This window comes from Aptenodytes forsteri, unplaced genomic scaffold (genome assembly GCF_000699145.1).
Source record: "Aptenodytes forsteri isolate BGI_AS27 unplaced genomic scaffold, ASM69914v1 Scaffold68, whole genome shotgun sequence".
Lineage (NCBI taxonomy): Eukaryota > Metazoa > Chordata > Aves > Sphenisciformes > Spheniscidae > Aptenodytes > Aptenodytes forsteri.
The window spans coordinates 2,955,507-2,982,441 of NW_008795382.1; the positions used below are offsets into that span (position 1 = coordinate 2,955,507).

At 47.7% G+C, this 26,935-nt stretch overlaps 1 protein-coding gene across 1 annotated transcript in view; it reads right to left on the reverse strand.

Moving 5' to 3' along the window:
• The window catches only part of COL5A1 (collagen type V alpha 1 chain), a 124,432-nt gene that overhangs the window by 36,999 nt on the left and 60,498 nt on the right, over positions 1 to 26,935 (reverse strand). Inside the window, exons 15-31 of the mRNA XM_019472435.1 lie at positions 26,279 to 26,332; positions 25,379 to 25,432; positions 22,917 to 22,970; positions 21,924 to 21,977; positions 19,923 to 19,967; positions 17,152 to 17,205; positions 15,892 to 15,936; positions 15,232 to 15,285; positions 14,489 to 14,533; positions 13,602 to 13,655; positions 11,190 to 11,234; positions 9,551 to 9,604; positions 7,484 to 7,528; positions 6,266 to 6,319; positions 4,523 to 4,630; positions 3,626 to 3,679; positions 2,306 to 2,359 (exon numbers count right to left, since the gene is read on the reverse strand). Of these exons, the coding sequence (XP_019327980.1) occupies positions 2,306 to 2,359; positions 3,626 to 3,679; positions 4,523 to 4,630; positions 6,266 to 6,319; positions 7,484 to 7,528; positions 9,551 to 9,604; positions 11,190 to 11,234; positions 13,602 to 13,655; positions 14,489 to 14,533; positions 15,232 to 15,285; positions 15,892 to 15,936; positions 17,152 to 17,205; positions 19,923 to 19,967; positions 21,924 to 21,977; positions 22,917 to 22,970; positions 25,379 to 25,432; positions 26,279 to 26,332 (927 nt within the window). The remainder of the gene's footprint in view (positions 1 to 2,305; positions 2,360 to 3,625; positions 3,680 to 4,522; positions 4,631 to 6,265; positions 6,320 to 7,483; positions 7,529 to 9,550; positions 9,605 to 11,189; positions 11,235 to 13,601; positions 13,656 to 14,488; positions 14,534 to 15,231; positions 15,286 to 15,891; positions 15,937 to 17,151; positions 17,206 to 19,922; positions 19,968 to 21,923; positions 21,978 to 22,916; positions 22,971 to 25,378; positions 25,433 to 26,278; positions 26,333 to 26,935) is intronic.

Sequence of the window (26,935 nt, forward strand, 5' to 3'; positions counted from 1 at the left end):
AACTCCTTCTTGACTATATGTGGACATGCTCATAAAATAGCAAATTTACTGGTCTCAAGAGAAACAGAGGGGAATTTATCAAGCCTAACTCAATGAGGCTTAAATTAAGTTGACGGTCGCCATTTGGTTTGTGTGGTGTGATCCCAGCTCAGTCTATTTTCCTGTATATAATTGCTTTTCACTTATTTCAAATCAGATACTTGGGAGCAAAAAAAAAAAAAGAAGGATAACAAAACAGTTACTCAAAAAAAATCAATATTTCTGCTATTCTTAAAAAATTTTCAAGCTGGGCTCCTTTTCCTCAAGGAGAGATTTGTCCACGGAAGTTTCTCTCTCTCTCTCCCCCCGCTCTCTCACATGCAAACACACCGATAAAACAAGCTCACGTTGCTGGACTGGGTGTGGAATGGCATAAATGGTGCAATCACTCATTGGAGAGGAAAAAAATTAAAAATTACCATAAAATAAACCATCTTATTTCTATTTGACAGAGGCATGCCAGACCGTGCTCCTCCTTAGGAGTGGGGGTGCCAGTCCCTGTCCCTGCTCCCCACACACAAAAACCCCTCATTTCTCCCCACATTCCTCTCCAACCAGAGGTTTTGGGGCTGCCGGCACGGTGGTGGCAGCCCCACCAACCACAACGTGCTCCGGAGCCCATCTTGGCCCAGATGCATCTCAGCTCCCAAGCCAGGACAACATGAGCTACCCCATCTCCTTCCACGTTGGGCTTGAAACGCAAAAACCCCTTTTTGATTCGTAACTGAAGAAATACGTGGCATGCCAGTGGGTGTAACTAAGTGTCCTCACTACCTCCGCCTAAAAGCACAAAGCTCATTTAGACTAAAAGTGAGCAAACCGCTGATTTTTTGTCTTATCTTATCATCGCCTCGGTCCTGAAGTTGGGCCCCTTCCCAGCACACCGGCTCCCTCCTCAATCCCTCTCAGGCTGGGCATTGCCAAAATTCAACCAGCTCAACCCTTGGGGTTTTTTCCCCCATCTCATGAACCACCAGCCCCTGGTACCTGCTCCGCTCCCCGAAAGGTTTCCCATCCCAGTGGTCTGGCTCTCCATCCCACCAGAATAAAATTAGCAGATGGAGCAAGAGGGATGCGGATGCTCAGGGATGCAAAGCAGCACGTCGCCGCCCCGCTGCGGTGCCGATGCCCTGTTTTACACCACCTAAAAATCCAGCCCAAGGATTTTATTGCTGTATATTTGATAAGGCGGGTGGTAATTACAGGGCTACAGTGAATTCAAGGCTGTCGTGGCAGCTGCCTTATTCACAGCCTCCCTCCTCCCGCCCGGAGTGGAGGGAGGGGATAGGATGCTGCATTTGTAGTTCAAATGAAATGAAAATTACTCAGTGGGGAAAAAAAAAAGGGGGGGGGGAGGTGGATATAAACCAAATTTCAGTGGCATGATACTAACGCAGTGCAAAGTGATTTATATTTTCTGGGCTCCTATCAAACACGTCTGTTAGAAGTCATTTGTATTTAAATGAGAGTAAAAAGAAAACTAATTCCACTCGCTCTCCTCACTCCCTCCTTTTTTCCCCTGTGACCAGAGCTGGTGCAGAAAATGACTTTATGTTTGTACTCTGAATCCCCAAGTTGAAGCATGTCTTCCACAAAATAAAGAAGTCACCAGTATATTTAGACAATCCTTACTCGGGAGCAAAGTCTATGGAGGTGGGGTGGGAGGCAGAGACAAGTCTGGAGGACGGAGCCCCCACATTTTGAGGGTGTTTATGAATTTAGAATAACTCCGCTTATTAAAAGGAGGAACTTGTAAGAGTGTTTTCAGCTATGCATTTTGAATCTCAAGTTAGGCTAAAGATGGTTCATGCTGCTTCTGAGCAGATTCACCCATCTCTAATAATTACTGTTAATTAAAAAGCTCTTCATGCCCTGAGCAAAGTCTGACAGCGCGGGAAGGATTCAGGTTCAGAGAAATCTCTTAAAATATCTTGAGGGAAAAATTTCCAGTGTTTAATTGGAAAGCTGCTGTCTGCAGAGCTGACTGTGCTATTACGGGCATCCTCCTCTCCCAGGAGCCGGCGTCGGGAGCCTCTTGACTGAGCCAGGCTCTCGCCGGTCCCGCACTCCCTGCGCCGGGGACCTCATCCTGGAATGCGGGCGGGTGGGATGACCCTTTTTGGGCAACCCCTTCGTGCAAAAGCAACCACAGCACCAGCCCAGCAGCTGCCTGCAACGGAGCAGTCCCCACGGCCTGCCCAAGGACCTTTCTTTGGAGGGGGGAAAAAAAAAAATCAGCAAAGCAGCTAGACAAAGCGGCTCTTACCCGTGTGCCCTTCTCTCCGTTGGCTCCTGGAAATCCTGGGAAGCCGATTGAGCCCTTGGGGGAAAGAGCAAAGAGAGAGAGAACAGTTCAAGACACTGAAAGGGGCAGCTCTGTCCATCCACGCCAGGCGCTGGCCTGGAATAACCCCCAGCGAGCGCCTGGTGACGTCTACGGCTCCTAATGCCTTTTTTTTTAACCTTCCTTTAATATAAAAAAAAAAAAGGGAAGACAGACCTGGAATTACCTCAGAAAATAAATTTCATCCAAAAATAACAAAAAAGAGGTCCATGCCTCATTAGGAGTCACTGCAGAGGCCCAAGCCCATGGCTGAACCGGGCGCCTGGGGAACAGGCAGGCTTTTGTTTTTTAGCTCCTAAGTCCCTGTTGCACATGAAAATGTAACTCCTGGCTTGTTCCTTTCTGATGTAAGTGCCTGGAGAATAGCTGCTGCTGCTTTTAAAATATGAATTCGTCAAAGAAATGCCAAAAAACTACCCCAGATACAAAATGCAAATTAGAAAGTAAACCATCCACACCACAACCAGGAAACAATCTCTTGCAGATAATTACGTCTCCAGTGTTAAACAAGCCTGGTTTGTTTTTTTTTTTTTCAAGCAATGAACATGAATAATAAAATATGATTCTTAAAAAAAAATTGTTAACAGAAACATAAGTTCCCAAAGCCTCCAGAGCGTGTAAAAACCAGGCTGCAGCCTTAGTCTCGTAGTGGAATTTGCAGTTTTAATTTAAAAAGAACATTTGAAAATGGCCCAAATGAAGGTGGGCGTGTAGATAAGATACAAAGGATGTTTGCAAATCTGCAAATGGCAGTTTTATTTTAATTTCAGGGAGACCCTGATTCATTAGCTATTCTCCTTAATTAATTAGTTAAGACTAACACAGAGCTTTGAAGATATAAAACATAATACAAGGAGAAGGACTATTATGCCTATTACTGGCATGAAAGCTCACAAGGAGCCTGTTTATACCCATCACCAGAGCAGTCCTGCACGCCCTCGTGTGCTGCAGCCCCTGTCCCACTGCATCTCTTCCCACCGCTCTGCAGGAGACCGAAGCGATGCAGAACCAGTCACTGATTTCCACCAGCTGGGGGCTGGGAGCTATTTTTACCCGTCTATAAATTTGTCCTGCACGGGTGGGAAGGAGAGACCGTGTGGTTGGAAATGCTGCCGTTCCACCTCGTCCCATGAGCAGTGGGATTGAGCCCTGTGCACGGCACCACCATCAGAGCTCGGCCGGTGTCCGCTGGGCTCCCCAGCACACCCCGCACCTCTCGAGGACTGAACCCGGACGAGTTACCTTTGGGCCCTGCCTGCCCGGGTAGCCGGGCAGTCCTGGCACGCCGAGTTTTCCCTGAAACACAAATAAAAGTGTGTTAGCATTGGCAAGAGAGACCTTGCGGGCAGCTTCAGATTTGCACCAGCAGAAAGGGGAGATGCCAAGTGCAGAAAAGTCAAGAGCAAAGCAGACATGACATGGATGGAATAAAGCTGTCAGGGCACCGCGATCATCCTCTGCCCTCCCTGGGGGAAGCCCAGTGGGTTTGATGCAGAGTGAGCACTGTAAACGTGTCAGGGACCTAGTGGGGAATGGTTATTTTTTGCTATCTTTTTTTTCAACTGGATGCACCTAGAAATTAGACTGGAGTCCACGATACTTTCAATTTCTCCATTTTTTTTCCTCTGGTCTTTTTTTCTAAGACATCGTACCCAAGCAGATAACCCCAAAGAGACCAGCGTCTCAATGTGCTCAAGTCACGCCGCTGCAGTAAAACCATCTCCCCTGGGCTTCCTCCGGTCTTTGTGTTGAACTCAGGCCAGCCTTCACACAAAACTCCCGCAGCTCCTCTTCATCCCTCTGCCCTAAAACTGCCCCCCCAGGCTGGGCACTGCCCCCCCATGCTGGGCACTGCCCCCCCATGCTGGGCACTGCCCCCCCATGCTGGGCACTGCCCCCCCATGCTGGGCACTGCCCTTCCCCCTGTTAACCACAAGACAAGCGTTGACGGGGCAGGCAGGTCCCAGGTTTGCTGACAGCAATACCCAATACCCCATCCCTCTGCCCTAAAACTGCCCCCCCAGGCTGGACACTGCCCCCCCATGCTGGGCACTGCCCCAGCCACCCCACCTGAGACACCCAAAGAAAAGTGAGTTTTACTGTAAAACATCCCTGGGTGATTCCATCCTTGAGACTCACCTTCTCTCCAGCAGGACCAAGAGGACCGGGATCTCCATTGGGGCCAGAGCGACCTTTGGGACCTTCAGGACCATCCTCACCTCGGGGGCCAGGAGGTCCAATTTCCCCCTGTTAATCACAAGACAAGCGTTGACGGGGCAGGCAGGTCCCAGACCCCGTGTTTGCTGACAGCAATACCCTCAACGGCTGCAATCAGATACTCCACGAAGCTGCTAATACAACTCTTGGAGAAAGCTGGTCTTCACCAAGAAGCTCAGACGAGACTGTCATTGAGTAAATTGCAGAGCATTATCAGAGCACCAACCTTTCATTCACACAGCCTGGCCATTATCTCCCACAACAGCCGTCTTTTCCCGTGGCCCAATTATCCCACCTACACGCAGCACCTCTCCACCAAAACAGCCTTCATTAGCTCTGATTGCAACACACCCTTTTACCCACCTCCTGGTTCCCAAATCGCAGTTTGATGTGCAAGCAAACCCTGGGAAGTGTTTAACTGAGGGTTGAACCGGGCAACTGGGGAGGAAAGACTGGGCTGGAGCTTTTGTGCTGAAGATCATTAGGAAATCTGAGAGCCGAGAGAACCGAGCTATTAATGTGAATTGTTGTGACACTGCAGGGTAACAGGAGATGCTTCCGTGCTGCAAACACAGGCAGCCGCCTTCTTGCTCACCAGAAGCTGGGGGGATGCAGATTTATCCACGAGGCTTCCGAGTACCCCTTGTCCTTCTATTGCTCATCATAAAACACAAAGAGCTCGCTGGTGGGAACTGGAGTCATGAGCTTTGTTTGAAGGAGCTTATGTCTATCTGCATTTGGCAAGGGCAGGGGTCACCTCCCTGAGATGCCACCTCCCCAAGATGCTTCGGTCCTTCTTCCTTGGCAAGAAGTGGGGGCTGGGGAAGATTTCCAGTTGCTTTAGCTGTTCAATTACACAGTAAAATGCCAGGAGAAATGGAGGATTTGATTTCTACTGCTACAAGCCTTCACGCAAGGCATTCATTTTTCCTTTAAACACGGGGATGAATGACTGCAAAGCTCTCTTGATCCCTGGGAGAGCCTCAGAGCTCTGGGGGAAACCAAGTTCCAGGCAATGCATCACTCCGAGAGGGGATGAGGGCAGCCCCCTGTCCCCAAGGGCTGGGCATGGAGGACGGACAGACATGCTGCAAAGCCACGGGCTGCAGCCGCTGCCCGCATCCGATTGTGATCTGGGGTTTCGGGTGCTCTTTGTGTTCCACCGATTTGAAAAGCTTTTGCCACCAGGCAATGTGCCTTGCTGCTAAAGATACGAGTCTAATATAACACTCCACCCCTGGCAGTTTTCACAGTGCTGCTTTGATTTCTATTAAAGCGTGTTCCCGGTAACTTCACACTTCACATTGATGGGATGGAAGCACAAATAAAGATGCCTACCAGACCCTAGATGTGATATTACAGGGGAAGAGATACTGGAAATAAATACGATACAGCTGGGCCACGCAGTATCCCTAGCAGTCAAAGCAGCAAGACAGGGCCCTCTATTATCACTCAGTTTTATTTCACCTTCAAGGTGGGACTAGCAAATTTAGGGATTTACAACTGCTGTGCTTGATGTGAACATGAAATTCCTGAGTTCCTGCCTCGAGATCGGACATGCCAGAAGGACCCTGACAAGAGTCCCTCTCCCCGAGCCGCATTTGCACGATAACGCACAGGCTTGAAAGGCAAAGCACTACAAGGTCACATTGGTCAGACTCTTACCCGGTCTCCTTTGATGCCCATATCACCTTTGAAGCCAGGGAAGCCATCTTCACCCTAAATAACAGAGAGGGGAAAAACAGACAAGGTGTATAGATTGGGGGGGAAAAAAAAAAAAAAAAAAAAAAGAAAAAAGGCTTCTCTAGCCTCACCGTATGTCTCCTATCTGTGCAGGACAAGATTAGGTCCCCGACCACCCACTGTGAAATGGCTTCTGTAAGTCTTTGGTGTGCACAAACAGGCGTGGAAACCCAGCCAGGCTGCAACTGCCGAGGTCCCCGAGGGACCACAGCAAGTATTTCCTACGTCCCGTCCTGGCTGCAAGTCAAGTTCACAAATCTGGCTCAATGTGAATAACACCACCTTGCCAGTACTGGAAACCAATTATTTCTGAAGTACAACTGGTTTTATTTTCACGGAGGATGTCTTACACCATGACTTCGAGGCAACCTCTAGGACAGTAGCAGTATTTCTTTCAGCCAAGAAGGTTTAATTGCGGAGCTCAAATCAATAATGTATTTCATCCTACAGCAAATCTCTCATAGGCAATGAAGACACAGTTCCCAGAAAGACTTTTAAAGTTTGGAAGATCCCTGCCAGGATTCCCTAGCTAAAACAGCCGTCTTTGCTGCCGAATTGCTTGGAGCAGGAACAAAGGAACACGGATCTGTTTATGGGACCGGGCAAGATTTTTCTCCATCTCCTGCTCTTCCTCTGGGAGAAACCAACTGCATCTTTGAGACATGCAGAGATAGACTGTGTTGACTTTCGTATTGACTTGGATTTCACAAGCTGCTCTGATGACTGGGCTGGGCAGCATATCCCGTCCACTGTTATCCAGCTGTAACCCACCACAAACCCTTCAGCTCCATTGAATCACTCAAGCTGTGAATTTTGTCAGGAGGAAATCATCTGGACGCTGGACCAAGAGCTATCAGTAACGGCTGCCCCAGCAAACAGCTCAAAACCTGGGCACGCCACGGAGGCTCCATGACTCCCAGGTCTGAGCCAAGATGTAGCAGAACATCACGGCAGGTACCCAGCCTGCACCCGCTCCGAAAACAATGAGGTTACCAGTCCTTTGGGTGCTCAGCCCCCTGCTCGTCTAAGAGAAACCCTTTGTGCAGGAGAAAGGGTCATGGGGAGCATCCTGCGGGACCAGTCTGCAAAAAATGCTCAGAGGCTGTACAAAATCAATCCAAATGTGCAGTGTTAACTCACCTTTTCACCTTTGGTGCCCTTCAATCCACGAACACCATCTGCTCCCTTGCAGGAGATAAAACAAGATGTTACATGGGTATAGATAAGCTTAAGAGTGAAAAATCATTAAACACGGTGATTTTTGCTCCCTCCGATGTTGACAATGGTATCTCTGCAAACTGTGATGTTCCTAAACATATTGCTAATCAAATATCAGCTGCTGACATCTAGCTTTTGGGTCACCAGTGGGTACCTTATAGTCACAAACTTCTGCTGGCTTGATTTGGGTTGGTGGTCTCTGCCTATTCCCTGCCCAGGAGTTATGTTTCCATGGATAAAACTCACTATGAAAAGTTTTTCTGTGTGTATTTAAAAAAAAAAACAAAACAAAAAACATTTCCACAAACGCCTTGCCAGCGTGCTGAGTTCGCTCAAGCATTCACAGAAAAACCAGTGCTCGAGCTGTGCACGGACGCTCGGGAAGTGAATCCATTTTAAAATCTCCGAGCACACAGCCAGAGATTGCCGTGCTGCTCTGCAGCAGGTAGCAGCACCACGTCTAACACCCCCACAGGTTAAGCTTGGCTCTTTTTTACCACGGTGCTCACCTCTGTGCATGTGCTATTTTTTTTTCTTTAAAGTATGTTTAGGCACCAAAAGGAGGGGGAAAAAAAAGTAACACGACTGGTGTGGGCTTTTGTGATATGGTGCAGGAGCCCTCCAAAGCTTCACCAAGGCATGGTGTTCAGCCCGGAGGTGCTGAGCGTGGTCAGGATCTGCTCCCTGCTACGCCACCAGCCCAAACCTGTTGGACCCCCACACTTCCCATCTATCCTGCCTCTTGGGATAAAACATCACCTTCAGGTATCTACACCAGCTGTACTGTGCAGTGCAACTCTTACAATAAAAAAACCAAAGCTTTTTTTTTTTGAGGAATAATATCTTGCTTGGGGTATTTTAAATTTTTTTTTTCCCTTCAGCATGTCAAGAAAAAGTATAATTAAAAGTACATCAAAATTTGTGCAGCAGGACAGGGTTCTGGTAAGCGAGGCAAGATCTGAAAGTTATTTATAGCTGCAAACCCAATGAGACATTTTTTTCCTGAACTGGAGGCTTGTGCAGTTAATAGAACACTGCTTGTAGGAAGCAAAACCTTGTCTGTACGCACTACGGGTTTGGTGCATGACACACTTTCTCTAGATCATTCTAATGTGGAAAAGTTCCATTTTAGTGGTAAACACAACAGCAAACCATTCCCTAATGGACCACTACGTCTCAATCTGCAGCCTTGCAAGAAATGAGATGAAAGCTTGCTTTGGCTAAATACATCCCACTTAAATTTTGAAGGCAGAACAGCAAATGGGTTTCTGCGATTGAAAAAAAATATACAAGGGGGTTTAAGAGGGCTTAACGTCACCTATAGTCAGTCCCCAAGCTGTGTTTGTATCTGCTAGCACAGATCCCTGCAGATTCATTGGACCTTTGGGATGCAGGATGCATCTGCACCTGAACTAATACACCTTGATGGGCATAATAGCCAGAGCCGAATAGGGAAGAAAAAAAAAAATACCCACTGCCTTCTTATCAGCATGCAAGCGCTGCAGGCAGCGGGAGCGAGGAAAGAGCTGGAATTCAGTCCAGTGAAAAAGCACATTGCTGAGACGCACAAGCTTCGTCTAACAAGGAGCATGAAAAGCTTGCTTTGTTTTAGTAATAGGCTATTTTGTTTTATTAACAAACCTTGCGAAAGTTTTCACATTCTGGCTGAGATTTACTTTGGTTGTAAACTGGAAACGATTGGAATGGGACTGAGCCACGCTCACGAAGAATTAAAAGAGAAATCTCTCCAAAGCGCTGAACGACGCTAGGAGGGGTTATAGGAGAGCAGGGGACTTGTAATCCTCATGGCCCGAGAGAAGACGCTGGACCAAGGCTCGCTCGAGCAGTAAATACAGTTGGTCACTGAAGTGGCCCTACGTGCCCTGGTAGGGCAATCTGTGCCGACTGGCAGCGTCTGCCTCCAGCACAAGCCGGAGAACTCGTGTTGAACAAGCAACGCCATGGACACTGTTTCTGCGTCCTCCTTACCTTGACTCCGCGTGGTCCTGGATAACCGATGGGGCCCTGAGGACCTGGTGGACCCTGGGGTGAAAAAAAAGCAAACAAGAAAAACACATCAAAAATCAACACGAAGGTGCAGCAATAAGGAGAGCGTGTGGAAAACAAATATCCCAGCCATCTAGCTGCTTCAGACCGGGTGGAAATGGCAGTGCCCATCTGAAAATAGCTCAAAATAGCACAGAGCCCTACAGGAACATCACCTCGAGCAGGTACAACTGGGCTGAGCCAACGGCAAAGATCCATACGATAGGAAAGAAGGATGAGAGGAGTCAGGATAGCAACAACTTGTTAGAAAAAGGATTTATAACATAAGGTTGACGATTTGTGTTTTGGATTAAAGAAAAGAACAAGTTCTCCGAGAGAGGAAGAACGTGTTCTGCTGTCTCCCCCCTTCCAAACCATCCTGGTTTTGCAGTAACGCAGCGGAGCTTGTGATGATGATGAGCACAGAGACAAGCTATTGCTTGAGGCACAAGCTTCAGGGTGATGTCCTTTGGCCTCAGTTATGTGGGAGAGGAGATGCTCACAAAGCTCCTTTCTGGCACCGAAAGCTGCAAATCCCCAGGGACACCACGAGCCGCGCTAGACATGGTGCCCATTACGCACCCTGCAAAAACTCTCCTTCCCACCCTCGCTGCCAGTCTTATACCTGCAAATAAATCATGTTCTTTATTGAACCCAGTTGGCTTTTATTTCGCTCCAATTCCCTTAACTAAACAAACACCCTTCTGCTTCTCCCAGCCTGAGACGGACAATTTTTTCCAGCCTGACAGCCAGAGCTGACAGGTCCACCAGCATCCCAGACCTCACACGAGCATTGGCTGGAGGAGACCTGCAGCACCAGCGCTGCTCCGAGATCACCTCCCTGACGTTTGCTAAACGTCTCCCAGCACGGGGAGTGCCGGCACAACCGCTTATTGGCTTCTCATATTCTGCAGAGGCCAACGTTTGAATTTTTGGCCTCCTGTGACACGAGCCGGACAAACGGCTGCGGCCATGGGTTGTGCTCCGTGCAGCACCCGAGCAAGGCTCGAGCGGACGTCCATCAAACCGGACTGCGCTCTAATCAAAGACTTTTGACAAAGGTAATGTTTTTCAACTGAATAGGACACAGCGGGGATGCAGATGGTAAATCTCCTGGACAGACAGATGACTGTGTAATTCAAGGACTCTAGCTTCCAGCAATATTCTCAAATATATTGTTAAAGAGCAACTTTGAGGGGGAGGAGAAGAAAGAGGAAGACCAGGAATACAAAAAGAGTTCTTTTCTGCATTCCCTGTGCCACGAAGGATATTTATTTGTGTCTGATTAAGAGAAGGCTTCCCCTTCACAGTTTCAGTTGTCACGTCCGCTGGGATACAGAGCGCTGCTTGCCAGGAAAGCTGGAAGGAGTTGAGAAAAGACCACCCCAAACACCAGAAGAGACTCCCAAGCAGATGAAAGCCAGGCTCAGCTTTCAAATTTCAACAGAGTTTGCTTCTTGCCACCTCCACTGACCCACATCCCCTGGCTGCCTGGCCATCCCGGGAGCCCCATGGAGATTTGTCTCCATCCAACTACCACGACCTTCCCCTTAACAGCGATGAGGGTCTTTTTGACACCTACCTGACTCCCCTTCTCTCCAGGAGGACCTTCCTTGCCTGGATGACCCTATTAATAGAAGACAAAGAGAAGAGGGAAATGGGTTTAGTGCACATCTAATGCTTCAGAAGCCAACAAGCTTGCTCAGGCAGCTGTGATTTATTTGTAAGAGAACAGTTGCTCTCCAGGAAGCTCTTACTGATACAAGTAGCCCCCCTGAAGCCAACTTGCAAGAGTAAGCTTTCCACAAAAGGAAGAGAGCTGCATTTGGGTCCTTGGTGGTATTCTACCTGGTTATTTATACTTTTATACTTATAAGCAGTATTATACTTTTACTCTTCACCACCTTTCAGCAGAGAAGCACAAACCACCACTCACCTCAGTGAGTTCAGCAGCAAGCAGCACATAAATTTTTGCAAATAGGAAAACAGACAAAATTAACTCCGTGTGTTAGCAAACTTGTGAAGGTCACAAGATGCCCAGACTGGCCAGAGCCCCTCATTAAATTCCTAATTCCTAGAATCCACCCCAAGATCTCATGACACTCAGCTAACCTGCATCCCCGCTAGACAGCAGCTGGCTGGATGTTGGCCAGCATTCCTCTTAGGATTTGGTGCTGAATGTGTTGGAAACTCTTGGATGTTGAGTTATTCTCATTCATAGCCTTTAGAAGCCTTTTGCTGGGGTTGCAGTCAGTAGAAAACAGCGTGAATTGCCTCAGATATAGCTTAGAGGATTAGTGAGAAACGGAGGAAATCCATGAAAGTAGTTTTTAGTGTTGATTCTCTTCTGTCGGAACCAAAATGGACCCAGGTTGGAAGATGACTCTTTGGTTGGCAATGTCTATACAAAAGCAATAAGGCCCTGAAAGGGCACTCACTGCACACCCAGGGACCTTTTATTTTATGAAGATGACGAAAGCACATTCAGCTGCTCTAAAGCCACTAAGACCTTCTGCACTCATTGGTTTCTTTACTTACGAACTCTCCTCTAAATACACAAATGACTTCCTACCAATATAACAAGGAAAATCGTATTTCCCATCATCAGACTTCAGAACGGGAACGTCAGACAAGCCGGATTTCATAAAACAAGCTGGTTTAATAAAGAAACAAAATGACAGCTGTCATTTTTAAATCAACAAAATGTAGGAGAAAACGCAATCTGAATTTGTCCTGTGAGTTTAAATGACACCAAGAGCATCAGTGCACAAAGGGGGTCATACAACTGTGCTTGCCTTCAGCTCCTGATATCTCTCTGCACCCCAGGGGAGGCAAAATGGGAGTGCAGCAGGAGTTTAAAAGCCTTTGTCCACTCTGCGCTAAATCATCACCATTTTCAAAATGCCCATCTCCATTACTGCTACTAAGATCAAGAATTGATGAGCAACTTGGTTGGCTTTCGCAGTGAGATGCCTCAGGCCCTCAGGGATTTTCAGATATCTTCCAAGACCAATTTCTATAAAGAGAACATGGGTGGGTTTTTGTCCTTGGAAAGAGCAACCCATATGCTTACAAACCTACAAACTGTCTGCAAACTACAGGGCTACCTGTGGCAAAGGACCTGTGTCCACGCACACCCACACGTGCTCAGCTCGCAGGTCTTATACAGCCTTCAGTCTGCATAAAAATAGACCTTGCGTCTCCTCCAGCTGCGCTTCCCTGGAGGCTGCTGTAGGAATGTCACATCGAAAGCTACAGCCTTAGAGGTGTTCTGGGCTCTGCTTTAGCTGCTCTGTTGACTCAGCTAACAATTGTACAAATGTTCAAAACGCCCTCCGCAGGAATGATAATCCCAGGGTGGGAAATGTAATTTTTTTTTTTGCCATGCTCTGCATTTGCATTAGTGGAATGTAACTATTTTACATTTGGCACTCTTAAAACCAGGTGCCTCTGAGGTGTGTAAAAATGAGATCAGGTTTAAAGGCCAGAGATTCCTAAGACCAATTCCCAGAGCAAGGAGTAAATGATGTTTAAAGTAGGATTAGGAGGAAGCTGCGAGAATACAACACTGACATGCAATTTCAACCCGTTCTTATCACCGTTCTGCAGCAGTGCCCAGTGGCCCTGAGCGAGATGACGACCACCCCGTGCTAGTGCTGCGGTACGCATAACCACACACAGAGGAGACCGTCCCTACCTCGGTGAGCTGCCAACCGACATAAAACAGAGAGGAGAAACAGAAGGAGGGGAAAGAGACGCCCAAAGAGGTGGCGAGAAGTACCTAGTGCTGCGCTGCGAGGCTGAGCAAAGCTTGGAGCAGGGACAAGGCTTCTCAAACTCAAACCCTTCAACCCAGCCGAACCGTGAGCAGGGTGAGCCTGACCTTGCAGGCTCACACGCTTCACAAGCCCATGGCGCAACCCAGGGTGGATGGGTGCAGGATCAGGCCCCGCAGCCCTGGCGCCAAGCAGAGACCCACGAGAGGATGACTTACCGGAGGCCCATCTGCACCAGGCATGCCAGGAAGACCGGGCTTGCCCAGCGGCCCCTAAAAACGAACAGAAAAACAACAGCTGCAGTGGTCAGAGTCTCCAGAGCATCGGAGGAAGGGTCTTTTCAGACACATTTCTTGCTTTTCCTAGCTGTGAAAGCCTGCAGAGAGGCGAGTCTGTTGGATAAGCTGACGTGACTTGCAGGAGCCTGCTTATTTCTGTGGGCAGAGTTGTTCCAGCATCCTGGGATGCTGCAGCATTAGTGCCAGCACCTCACACAGACATAATTTAAGTCCACCCCGCGCTGCCCACACAAGCAGGGGACTCTCCTGGTGCACACGCCGGGACGCACGCTGTGTCCCTACTCAACGGGAGCCGAGCAAAAACCCAGAGAATTACTGCTCTGTAGGCAAAACTGTTCCCCTTGTTTAAATCCTGACGGTCCTAGGGTGGCCTGGGGGGAACCGAGGCCAGCACCTACCCCACGTCAACAGCGGTGGAAAATCAGAGAGAGCTGGTGCAGGCGGGCAGCGGGGAGGAGGGGATCTTGGCTGAGCAAGCCAAATCCACGGGCTTTTCCCATTACCATCCCGCTCAGACTTCCAGGCATTTAGCCCACAGAAAAAGACAATTTTCAGTCCTCTCCTAATGTTTTACCATAGGCTGCCTTCAGAATGTTTCTCTTAAGATGGGAAATGAATGCAAATATTATGAATTAGAGGTAAACCGTGCTTTCTTGTCTCTCTTCTGTCTGGAATGAGAGGAATTAGACTTTCATAGACATGGCTGCAAACAGATGTTGCATATGGGGCAAAGGAGCAGCTGAAGTAGCAAATGCATATTAAAGGCAACAGCTGTCTTAAGTCAGAGCTGCAGTATTTAAACTTACTTTCTCTCCTGGGGGACCGATCGCGCCTTGTGGACCTGGAAGACCCTGTGAAAAGAAAAAAACTAGGGTCATTAAGGAACAAGTTATTTGTTCCAAATGCATTTTGGCAGTGCCTCAGCTGAGCGCCATTCTGGTGAAAAGAAAAACTAGGGTCATTAAGGAACAAGTTATTCGTTCCAAATGCATTTTGGCAGTGCCTCAGCTGAGCGCCATTCTGGTGCCTGCGACGGCTAGGGATTTCCCCAGCTCCACTCAAAATGTCTTGCAAGAGATGATAAAATTTTATTTTTGCACAGCATGCCTCCTCTGGAGAGCTGCACTGCTCCGCCATGTGCAGCCAGGCTCATCCCCAGGGTGGAAACAGAGATGCTCTGAGGAGCAAGACTTGCTGAGAGCCATGGAGAAGGCTGACAGCAAGGCTTGGACATCGGTATTACCCATCTGGCTCCAGAGCAACTGGACCATGGGATGCTAAAAATCAGACATGAGCCACAAGATGTGTCTCGGCCGAAGAGGCTGCTTGGACCTGGGTTTGTCTTTGCATCACACCAGCAAAAACCAGGTGAGAGCCAGGGGGATCTGAAACTGGGAGCATTTTCAGGAAGATTTTGGGGCAGCGATGTATCATCAAGCCAATTCCCAGCAATCCCCTTACTGCTGGTCCCGTCTCTGGCAAGGGAGCGAAGCTTGTTCAAAATTATCCTTCCTTTTTCGTACCCATGGAAAAGGAGTTTTCCTCTTACCTGAGCACCTGGGTTACCCTGCTGTCCCGGGGGACCCGGCTCACCTTGAGGACCCTGCGAGGAGACAAGGGCAGAGCTGAAGGCAGGAAAGGCGAGAGCGGAGCCGGTGCTCCCTCAGGCACCGCAGCTCCTGCCCCCTGCACAGCCCCGCACCCTCTCGACACCCTCTCTAACTGGGAAAGGGAAACAGCTTCTCTCCACGGTGGGACAGGGAGGGGTGAAGTTATTTCAGGGCACGCTCACTTCTCTGCATGGACATGCAGCCCAAATGAGCTGAGCAGGGCTTTAACACAACCTGGCTTTGCATTGGCTCTTCTGCAGGGAGTCCATTTCATTCGATTAGTACAAAGTATGAGGCACATAAAGACTTTTTTTCCCCCTCAGTTAAATGACTATATTTTTATATTCATTAGAACAACACACATCTTGCTGAAAATGTTTGATCTTTCATGGGGAAATAATGTGTAATTCCATCAGAAGTTATAATAAATTAACATCCATTTGCTGTAGAAAGATACCCTCTGTGGTTTTCACAGGCTCTTATAGAAATCTAGACCAGGCTAAAAAGCAATTAGCAAATCTAATTTAATAAGAGTACATTTTACGTTTCACTCTATATAATATCTGAACTGTCTGCGAGATTTGCAGTAAAAAACTTACCACATTCCCCTTGGGACCTGTTTGTCCATCCATACCAGCCACACCCTGAGAAAGGATTTAAAAAACAGCACTAAGAAAATATCTCCTTATTTTGCACCACAAAAACAGAGAAAGTGCCATAAAAATAACAAAACATCCAGAGGCCCTTTGGACCTCATGGAAAGGGAACAATTTTCTAAAGGTGTTTGGTAAAGCAGCCAATTCCACGAATCCAGTTTACACTTTAAAGAGTCATTTCAGTGTTTTCCCCGCTGGTTTAACCTGCCTGCGAGGCAGAATCAGCACCAGGTCGAGCAAATCCTGGCTAAGTACCGCAGCCGATCGCCTCCGACAGCGAGCAGGCACGGAGTAGCAAATGAAAAGGAACAACCGGACAGAAGACCTCGCCTGGGACACGAATGCATCATTCAACAAGGCAGCGGGCGAAGGCAACGGGGCTGCGCCGCCCCGTGCCAAAACAAAAGGCAACCGGGGTCAAACGCTCCCTGAGCATCTTCATTAAGGGGGTAACATGGCACAATGTCATCTGGAGATGTCCTGATGGGGATTCCCCTGCCACCGTTTTGCTCTGGTGGGGCAACTTATCTGGGTGTGATGGCACGCTTGTGCAACATGAGACAGCTTTGGAGCAGATCCTGAACCCTCATTAAATTTCAGCAGGACTAGGAGCTCCGAGTGAAGATGTCTTCACATCCCAGGACGGGCTAAGGGTTTCACAACGCCCACTATTAAATGCTGACCCCCTTAGCTCTAGCAGCAGCCCGGGTTTTGGTTTTTAAGTTCTGGGACTTCAGCAAGCTGCAGAGATTTATGGAGAGAGCCCCTGCATCAACACTTCCAGCAGCGCACGACAGATAAGATAATTGTCTCCCGAATAAAAAACAGCACGTTCTTTCCCTTGGCTTTTGCCCAAAAATATGAACAAACTGCTTTAAAGTCTCACCAGCCCTCAGGCAAAAGTTAATAGCAAAGCCACTGTGTTAATAACTCTCATTCTTCCCTTTCAGCCTGAGCGAGGCATTAATATTTACTCAGGTGGGCCAAATCTTGAGCTGCCATAAATGGACATGACGCCACTGAAAATGGGGGAGAACATGGACTTTGAGCCATAACTCTTTTTTGAATACCACTTCTTGTCATTGCACAGATGTATAAAATTATGCAGCTGTATTATCTGCTTGAATGACTAACGGGGACAGGGTATTTTGCCCGGAAAACTCAGCTGACTGCCTGAGGAGGGCAGCAGCCCCGGGAACTCACCGGTGGCCCCGGAGGTCCCGGCGGCCCCTTCGGTCCCAGCAGTCCTCGGGGTCCCTATTGGGGGAAACAAACGGGGTTAGTGTTTCCAGTCCCTGCCCCGCGCCGCCGCGAGCGTGGATCGGGGTGAGCTTGCGCACGGCTGAGCATCATCGGGGGAGCGTCGGGGCTGGCGTGGCAACGACCTTGTTGGTTTTGCAGTAACAGCAGCTTTCTTAGTTTACAAATCAGTAAGAGAAATCCTGTATGCACACATCCTTGAATTAGAAAGATAAATAATATAGGCACAGACATTTATTCTTTGGATCGGAATAAGGCCCACTTAAACCAACTTTTTTTTTTTTTTAATTTAACCGTATTCCTGGATTACCTGGATTACCTGGATTACCCTGTAATGCACACAAAGATGCAAGACACTTTGCAGCCACGTCACTCTAGCTGGGGAGTATTATGAAGAATGACCTGATACCGCTAATGGATCATTAGGGTTAGCGTTTCAAAATCTCTCCAGATGTAATTTTTATCATTGACAATCTATACAACTCAGCAAGGCTGGAAAAGGTTTTCAGCCTGCAGCATAAATGTACATTTTCAAAGGCATTTGGTTCTTAAACCTTAACCAGACAGGACTCCTGGTATCACGGTGTTTTCTTTTCCATTTCTAGCTTTCTTACCAGATTTAACCTCGCATCATCTTCAAGGAAATTGGTAGGATTGGAGCATCACATTGAATAAGCAGAGACGTGGCGGGAGAATTGTATTCATTCAATAGGAAGCTTTGCAAATCACACCCTGGCACGTCCTCTACCTTGAGCCTTCAGGTGGGTTTGTAGTGAAAGCATAGGGATGGGGTTATGCGTGCACTCAGCTGCAGATCTGAAAGCTCACCTTTTAAACGCGGGCCCTTTCTTAAATTAGGGACCGTAGGGGGACCCTGGGTATTTACAAGGATGGTGCTTGTTCACTGTCACGGAGGAAAATCGTTCTTGATTGATGGGCAGTTTTACCTGTCTACCCAAATATTATACATCCCTTTTTATGACGCAGAGAGGACAGAGGAATTAAAATGAAATGGTACAGGATAAAATAGGAGACATTAAGAAAGTGTCTGATCTTGGAGGCTGCGGGGATTTTGATCCTGCGAAAAACGCACTTTGCAGCACAAACTGGATGCATCGACCGGGTGGTCTGTCCCAGCCGCTGGAGACGTTCTCGGGCTAAAAGCTTTGCACGCTGAGCCCCAGCAGAGCAGAAACTCTGCCTGTATCAGCTGGCGATGGGAAATGGAAGGAAAGGGAGCAGGATGAAGAGGAAGAAATTTTGAAGTCCCACCGCTAGTTTCAGTTACCATTAAATTTGGTAAGACTCTTTTGGCTCAGGGCAGAGAAAGAGGTAAACATGCAGATTTAGAGTGTATATGTTTATGACAAAAAGTTTCCTGTAATGCAATTTAAACCTCTACTCTGGCCATCAGATATTTTTACTCGTGTTGCTGAAATAAACTTCCCTGCATGCATTATCACCATTTAAGTTCCTCTTTTGTTACTGTGTTACCTGAGCACATAAAACGCTTTTAAGACGTTAATAACCCATAAGTTATTGCTTAGACTTGTGCTAAGGAGACAGCTGAGTTGATTAATCTTTCCCAGAAGTTAATCAGACATCTCGTCTATAATTTAGTTCCAGTGAGTCCGTAAATGCCAACCCTTCCCTTTCTCACATGAAGTCTGTCCAACAGTTCTCATCAATTACTCTCAGGCCACCATGCTGGGCCTTAGAACAAGAAGATAAGACATTTTGAAAGCAAAGCTGATAGCAAATGATAGATAGTTAATGTTCTTTTCACAACAAAGGAAATGCATTTTGGATGAAATAAGCAGCCAACAACTGTACTACACACAAAAACCTACAGACAGCCAGAAACAGAGTTTACCATTGCCAGTAAAGTCAAAAATACTCGGTACTGGGGAGAAAAAATGCTTTCAGAGTCTCAAACTGACAACCCAGCTGTTTCTTTCCAGTGGGATACTCCCTGAAAGCATTTCTTTGGGTTGGTCAAGGCATTTCTTTGGGTCGGTCAAGAGATTTTTGTCCACCACCACTAGGCATCTCCTTTCAACCTTATTGATACTAGGAACTCCCTCCTTCGCTGGCCCTGGTTCAGCTGCTCCGGTGTTAGCAGCATGTGGAGGCCCAAACACTGACAAATTCTGCAGATTTATGAAGTTTTGTGCACTGCGAACAGAATATTGACCCCACTGAAGTCAGGGCTAGAAGTGCCCCCCCTTGAGCTCAATCCTGCCAGGATTTCATCCTGAGATTTAAAAGCGATCGCTCACGCTGCACAAAACTAAGCGTGCGGGCAAGGGAGCTGCATGGCTGATTGCTGCCATTACCCGCGCAATAGCGGACAAAACCGTTCCTCACTGGAGTTTGCTATGAACACTCATGAAAACTGTATTTCATGTATGTTCACCATGCATAATTTCCACCTCACCCCGCTTACCTGAATCCTAACACATCAGGAAGAAGGATACATGCAGGAAAGGTATGAGACCGATCTAAGCTAAGCTTTACATTTACAATTACCTTTTTTTTCCAAAGACGAGCCAGTGAGCAAATAAAATCAATGAGAATTTTGCTCATTAAAAAAACCAAACAAACAAAAAACAAAACACAAAAACCCAATCAAACAAAAAAAACCAAACAGAAAGCATCTTCTCTTCTCAGTAGCCATCTTAGTGAAAAAAAAGCAAAACAGAGGAGATACTCACAGGTTCTCCAGGTAGACCTCTGGGTCCAACTTCTCCATCGTCTCCCTGCTCAGCAGCAAAGGCGCAGAGAGAAGCAGCAAAAGAGACAGAACAAACCAGTTATATTTCAGTCACATCACAGGTGTCTCATTCTTGTTAAATAATAATCACACAGAAAACCAGCTTCCCTGGAGTAATAAAAGGGTAGCTGGGCATAAGGAACACCTTGTAAGCCTGGAGACTAATACTGCGTGTGCAGAATTTACCGAGGTTTAACCCCAGCCAGCAACTAAGCACCACACAGCCGCTCGCTCACTTTGGGAAGAGAATTGGAAGGGTAAAAGTGAGAAAACTCGTGGGTTGAGGTAAGAACAGTTTAATAATTGAAATAAAATAAAATAAAAAATTGTAATGAAAAGGAAAATAATAAAAAGAGAGAACTAAAACCCAAGAAAGACAAGTGATGCAAACGAAAACAATTGCTCACCACCAACCGACCGATGCCCAGCCAGTTCCCGAGCAGCAGCCCCCCGGCCAACCTTCCCCCTGTTTTATTGCTGGGCATGACGCCATATGGTGTGGAATATCCCTTGGGTCAGTTGGGGTCGGCTGTCCCGGCTGTGTCCCCTCCCAGCTTCTTGTGCACCCCCAGCCTGCTCGCTGGTGGGGTGGGGTGAGGAGCAGAAAAGGCCTTGACCATCCAAAACACAGCCCCATACCAGCTACTGGGAAGAACGTTAACCCAGCCAAAACCAGCACAATTAGAAATGCTGTAAGGATACTTCGTAATTCATGTCAATGTTTATAAAGATGGATTTTGCTAATAGACAAGATATTGTAGAAACAATTCAGGGCACACGAGTCAATAACTGCAAGATTTAGTACCAAACTGAATGGGAAGCCAGCATGGGAGCGCCGCCCTGGGAACGTGGTTTAGCCAAATTAGCCCACGGGCTCCTCAGATAAACCAGAGGCAGCAAAGGGGTAATTGCTCACCCCTCCGCTCCCATCTCCTGCTGATGCCCCACCGATCCCCCAGGAGTATTAGAAGGTGCTTCCCCTGAGTTCCTTTTAAATCACTCAAAACCTGAGGCTCCCTCTTAGGAAATCAATCCCAGCAACCAGCCCTTGTAAACCCTCCTCTTCTGCTGATAAAATTCGTGCTCCTCTTCCCAGTTATGCGCTCCGAGCTTCTCTCCCTGCACACCTCGAATGGTTTCTTTTTCTCTTTAGAATGAAAGTTCTCCAGACACTCGTTCTTTCCCCGCAAGACACGGGTTTGGCCTTTTCAACTTCAAAGCACTTTACAGCCGCAACTAATTAATCCTCACAACATCGTGGTGAGGAAGATGTTATTATCTGTGCTTTACAGAGAAAACAAATAGCCAAAGGTGGAGAGAAAACATCGTGGAAGGGGATTAGAGCCTGGGAAATCCATACTCGCTCCTCCGATTAAACCACACGCTCCTCACAGCCACGAATTCAGCATTTTCAACCTCTCCTCTTAAACCAGCCCTTCTAGACCTGTAATCACTTAGTTTGAGCTTTGCTAAAGGCCTTCGACTATTGACTAAACAGTGTGGAAGGAGAAGTGAATGATTTAATCTTTGATTCCCACATCTGTCTGGAATTTCTGTTCCCCAAGTCTTGCTGCAAAATTTGCTGGATCTTAGAAAATCAGAAGTGATACTTTGCACACCGAGAGGATGAACATTTTTCTTGTGTGTTTTGTTTGTTGTTTTTTTTTTTTTTAAACAAAAACTGAGTTTTCTGACCAGATTTTTAAAAACAAATTCTTCTTTTCACTTTTATTCCCATCCTCTTGCTCTGCTTCCCTCTCGCTATGGCCACCCGCAGTATCCCCAGGACACAAGGACGGGGTGTTACCACTGCCGACTGGCAGCAGACGACATGCCGGTGCTGGCTGCTCTTGCCACGTCTCCGGCTGATACTGCATCTGCTTCTTGTTTACAGGAGTTAGTTATGAATTCAAAGGACTGCCGAATCCAGAGATAGACTTACCCTCTCCCCATCCTCTCCGGGTGCCCCTGGGGGTCCGTGGGGGCCTGGCTCACCCTATAAAGAAACAACAGAAAAGCTTCAGAGAAGGCAGAGACACTTTGGCAATAGAAAATATTGGGTAATGTTGAGAATCCAGGCAACAGGCTTGACTTTTCTGTCTGCACCACGTGCTGAAGGTACTCATACCCTCACGGTTCCCGTCTCCCTGTGCTCTCTGAAGCAGCAGCCCTTCTCTACCTGCTCAGGGCCATGCATGGGCTCCAGCACTGACAGACTAATGTCCTCCAGGGGCTAGAGCTCACAGGGTTTACTGGTGACACTTCAGCAGGGGTCTGGGAACCAAGCAGGCGCTGTAGCTCCTTCAGGAGAGGGACTCAGGCTCTGCACGCAGTTATTGCTTTACCCAAGGCATGCTGTTCCATTTCTGGCTGATTAAGTATCTCTCTCGGGCACCGTCTTCCCTTTCCTGTGTAGCTTGTAATCACGATGCAATCTCCGCTGTTCAAACACTCCCTTGCTTTATAAAGCAATGGCTGCACTCTCTAGGGAGGGGAGACACGAACAGCCTGCCAAAATAACCTGCTTCTTGCATTTTTTCCCATTGTTTAATTATAAAGCAAAGAGAAGAATCCCATTATAATTCCATTATAGTTTTTGGCCATTTCCATTCACAACTGCACTGTCTAAAAGCAGGTTTTGCTTCTTGCTTTGTTTTTCAGTCTGCATTTTATTAAGGAAATTTTTTTCCCCCTTTCCAATTTCAAGCAGTCCCAGAAGGATCTTGCAGCTTCCCAGGATGTGAATGCTGTGCCTGGGAGGGATGCTGTGACATCCCGCACGCTCTTACGGAACGCTCTCATCCTCTCCTAACTGCACCATTGCGGTGCATCCCCAGCAACAGCCGCCCTCCTCCCAGCACCTCCCAGCCGCCACCTCCTCTTGCCAAGGTTTCATTACAGATCACGGCCAGAAGACAAGTGGAAGATAACTTACTCTATTTCCCTTCTCACCAGGCAAACCAGCCAAGCCATCAAACCCTCGGTCACCCTAAAAGAAAAACCAGTTTAGCACACATTTCCACCTGCTGTTGAATATCTTCCCAATTTGTTTCCTTTCTGTGTCAAGGAGGGATCAATTTTGTCCCTCAGACATTCAGCCTCCCCAGCAGTGATGATTTCAAAGTTATAGATTAAAAAAAAGAAAAAAGCTCGAAGTCATTTTACCCCCTCCCTCTTCCCCCAGCACCTACAGTTTTAAATGTTTTTCCATGTGGATTTCAGAGCTTCTCTGGGTGACATCTCTCCATGATCTAAAGCATCTCCCATCTGGTCAGGTTCTTCTAGTCCATTTATTTATTTATTTTTAATTCCATGGAATTGCAAACGACAATCCACTGGTGAGCAAACCAGACAATAGTATTCCCATGCCTGCCAACAGGTCCCCAAACACCACCCTGAGCCTCACTGCAATCCATCCCACACATCCTTTTAACCCTCCTGGACACTCCAAGGAAACAAAAATATATACAAATAGATTCTGGAAACCGTCTTAATGAAGTCAAGGTCAGAAGACAGATCTGTTTCGACCTAAAAAGGAATGTCATCAGCTGGTAAATTTGGTGATTTCACATGGATGCTTAAGGGTATTGTGAAAGGGGCATCTCCACACCACCCTGCAAAGAGCAGCCTGCTCTGCCTGAGCAGGCACAAAGCCAGCTGTGAGACCGGGGATGTATAGGGGATATATAGCCCCAAGCTACTGATACAGGGAAGGCAAACCAAGGCCAGGATGGCTCCAAGCATACCTCTTTTCCTACACATCTCCAGCAGCTCCTGCCACTGCCTACTGCTGTAAACGCAGCTCTGGGCCAAACAGAGCTTTGGGCATCCTTCTGGGGAGCACGATGCCAAGCCCAAAATAATGAGCTCTGCTAAAAGGCCAGTGTGTTAATTTGTGCATGGCACCGCGTTGAGAAAGTCACGCAACCTCACGCTGGCAGAGCGCAGGCAGCGCTTGCCAGCATCTGCCTGCAAACGACCACGCGAACATCCCCTGAGTGCGCTCCTCACGTCCCCTGCCCAGGCCCCTGGATGCTCCCAAAGGAAACGGGCAACGTTGAGAAATTCAAGTGTGAGGAAGAAAAAAGCAAAACCCCATTAGTTTTAGAGCAGGCAGGCAGCAGGAGCCTGCCTTCCCGGGGCTTTCGCCCGTGCCCATGCAGGTCCTCCGGGTCGGTATGCGGAGAGCTTATGGTGAACCATGGCAAGCCACAACAGGGTTTCTCTCCAAATTTGTGCCCTGTTCCAGTCTCCTGTGTTTGTTCTGGGGGGAAAACGGGGACAGGAGTGCACAGAGCCAGCCTTTTCCTGGAAGCCTCAACTCTTTAGAAAAGAGGAGACGCAGGGGTGTTTGCAAGTGGTGGGTGACACCATCTCCTAACGCCCAGGGCAGAAGGCAGCGAGCACCACCCAGTAGATAGAAAAGTCCCCTTTTCCTCTGCGAAGAGGTGAAGCCACTTGTATTTTCACATACTACTGGTGTGTGAAAATAGTACCAGCTCCTCCCTCCCACAAATACTTTACCTATTAGAAAGGAAAGTCGATGACACCTGAGCAGATCTGAGGACAGATCGGTCTGGCCAAGGCTGGCCGAGGTGCACCCAGGGTAACCAACAGCGCCTTCCTTGTGGCAGGTCCTAGAGCATCGCTCTGTCTCTGCTCACAGCAAATTTCCTTCTTTCCAGCGCTGCTCGTTACTCTGTTTTCCCTTCTTCCCTGGCATCTATTCCTTTGAGGGCAGTCGACACTCATTAAAGCACTTTACAGGATAAATGATTTGCAGTCTCCTGTCTCTGTATCAACCCCCCCCCCATCTAGTCCAGCTTTAAGTATCTACATAATAAAGTACTTAAACCTTCTAATACATGATTCCCTGAGCAAACTTTCTCTGCATTCAATTTCAGTGGAAAAGCTTCTTTCTTGCTTAATAATACCAGCAGATCACAGCTGAATGAAGGGATTTTGTCTCAAATAAAAATACAGGGCATTAAAATTCCTCACCACGCCTTCTACATTTCCTCTCCCAGTTAATAGGTATTTTTTTGGTAGTTATATTTTTAGGACGTTTCCAACTGCTCATTCATGTTTGTCTTTCATAATTGGGATTCCAAAGTATTTGTTCTACAACTGCAGCCAAGGGAGCATATTTCATTCTTAAGAGGATCCAGCAATTTAAATAAGTTGCATTAAAAAAAAAGGAAAAGAAAAGAAAAGAAATTGCTATTCTGCCTTGTAGGTGTGTGTTTAACCTCCCTCTCTCAAATGTGGAGCCCATGACTTCACAGGAGTCGCTGGAGCATTTCAACAACCTCCTTCAAGCAAGGTGGGCTCCTTCTGCCAAGGGTCCCTCAGTTCATGCTTGCTAAAAACCAGACGCACATAAATACGTGGCGCTACCTTTGGTCCTGTCTGGCCTGGCATTCCCCGGGCGCCGTCACTGCCAGCTCGTCCCTGCAACAGAGAAAAGCAAAGTCAAATACAAAGGGTAAGGCAGGACCACAGGGACATCTGCTCTTTGGTCTGTGGCCGAGTGAGGTTTTATTTAAGTCGGAGCTCGCCGGCTGGGGAGCAGCTTCCCTTGGCAAGGGAAAAAATGCTGGTCTGTTTTTGAAGTAGCATCCCGGGCTCAGCCTGGCGCTAACGAGGGGTGCGAGACAAATGGCAGCGAAGCTGCTTCACTACATGGGATGCTGGGACATGGTCATTGATTTTAATTTGAAGTAATTATCTTCCAGCACATTTTAAGATATGCTAATGACGATGTCTGCAAATTGAAATGAGATAATTTTTTTTTTTAAGAAAGCCAGAAGCAGGTCACACAAAAGATTTTCTTGTTTCTTTTTCTGGCAAGCCAAATCACGACAAGCCAGAGGATAGAGTAAAATAATCAGCATTGGGGATGCTGACAGAGCAAGTGAGCACAATTTATACCAACTCCAGAAAACCCCCGGGGACCGGATCCTCCTCGCGCACTACTGAGACTTGGGGACTGTCCAAACCAGCCCGGAGCGTTTATGCAGCTACAACCTCAACGCCGCAGAGAAGAAAAAAAAAAAAAAGACGACAAAAGAGTGGCAAGTGTGGACTTGCAGTTCTCCCCACGCCGCCTGGCTTTTAACTCTCATCCCCATTTGCATCTGCCCAGATGGATGGAGAGGTCCTGGACAAGCCACCAGCTGGCTGCCAGCCTGCTCTTGTGCAACGCGCTCGGCGCTCAGAAATTGTTTGGCAGCAGAAACGGTTTCTAGCAGAAGTTGTAGTTAATGCAGTCGTCAGCACAGCTCCCAGGACACTCACCCTGCGGCCTGGTTTTCCTGCTGGACCAGGAGGACCCTGGATGCCTCGTGGACCCTGCAAGGCATCAAGGAGAGAGGAAGAAATGCCATCACCCAAAGGCACAACAGATGGACCCAGTGCCTGCTGGCATCACAGATTAGGCGCTGCTGGGGCTGTCAGAGTCACCAGGGCTACAAAATGGGACGTGAACCCCTCGAGCAGAGCCCATGGTTCAGGATACACAGGAAAGGCTCAGGACTGAGCATCTCTGGACAGGAATCGCACGCGTTTATCCATGAGGAAGCTTTTGCCCTGCAAGCAGCTCCACATGGTGGAGACAAATCACTTCCCTCACCATTAGAAAATGGGAACTTTCCCTTAAAGCAGGATTTACGGCTTGGAAGAACAATTTCCTGAGCATTAGCAAACTCCCCATACTCCAACCTATCTCGTGTTTACAGGACTCCTCCACGGATGTCTTCGCAGGAAAGGACTACCACCCACAGAATTTTACACTGTTGGCTTAAAATTATGCCTTGAGTCTGCATTTGGATACTTGAAGGAACATTTATGTGCAAAACAGATGTTCCCACACCTTCCTACTTTCAGCTGGCATTGGGTTACTGAATTGCTCCTTCACAACAGCCTCTCTAAAGCAGGACTGGCTGCTCCACCCCC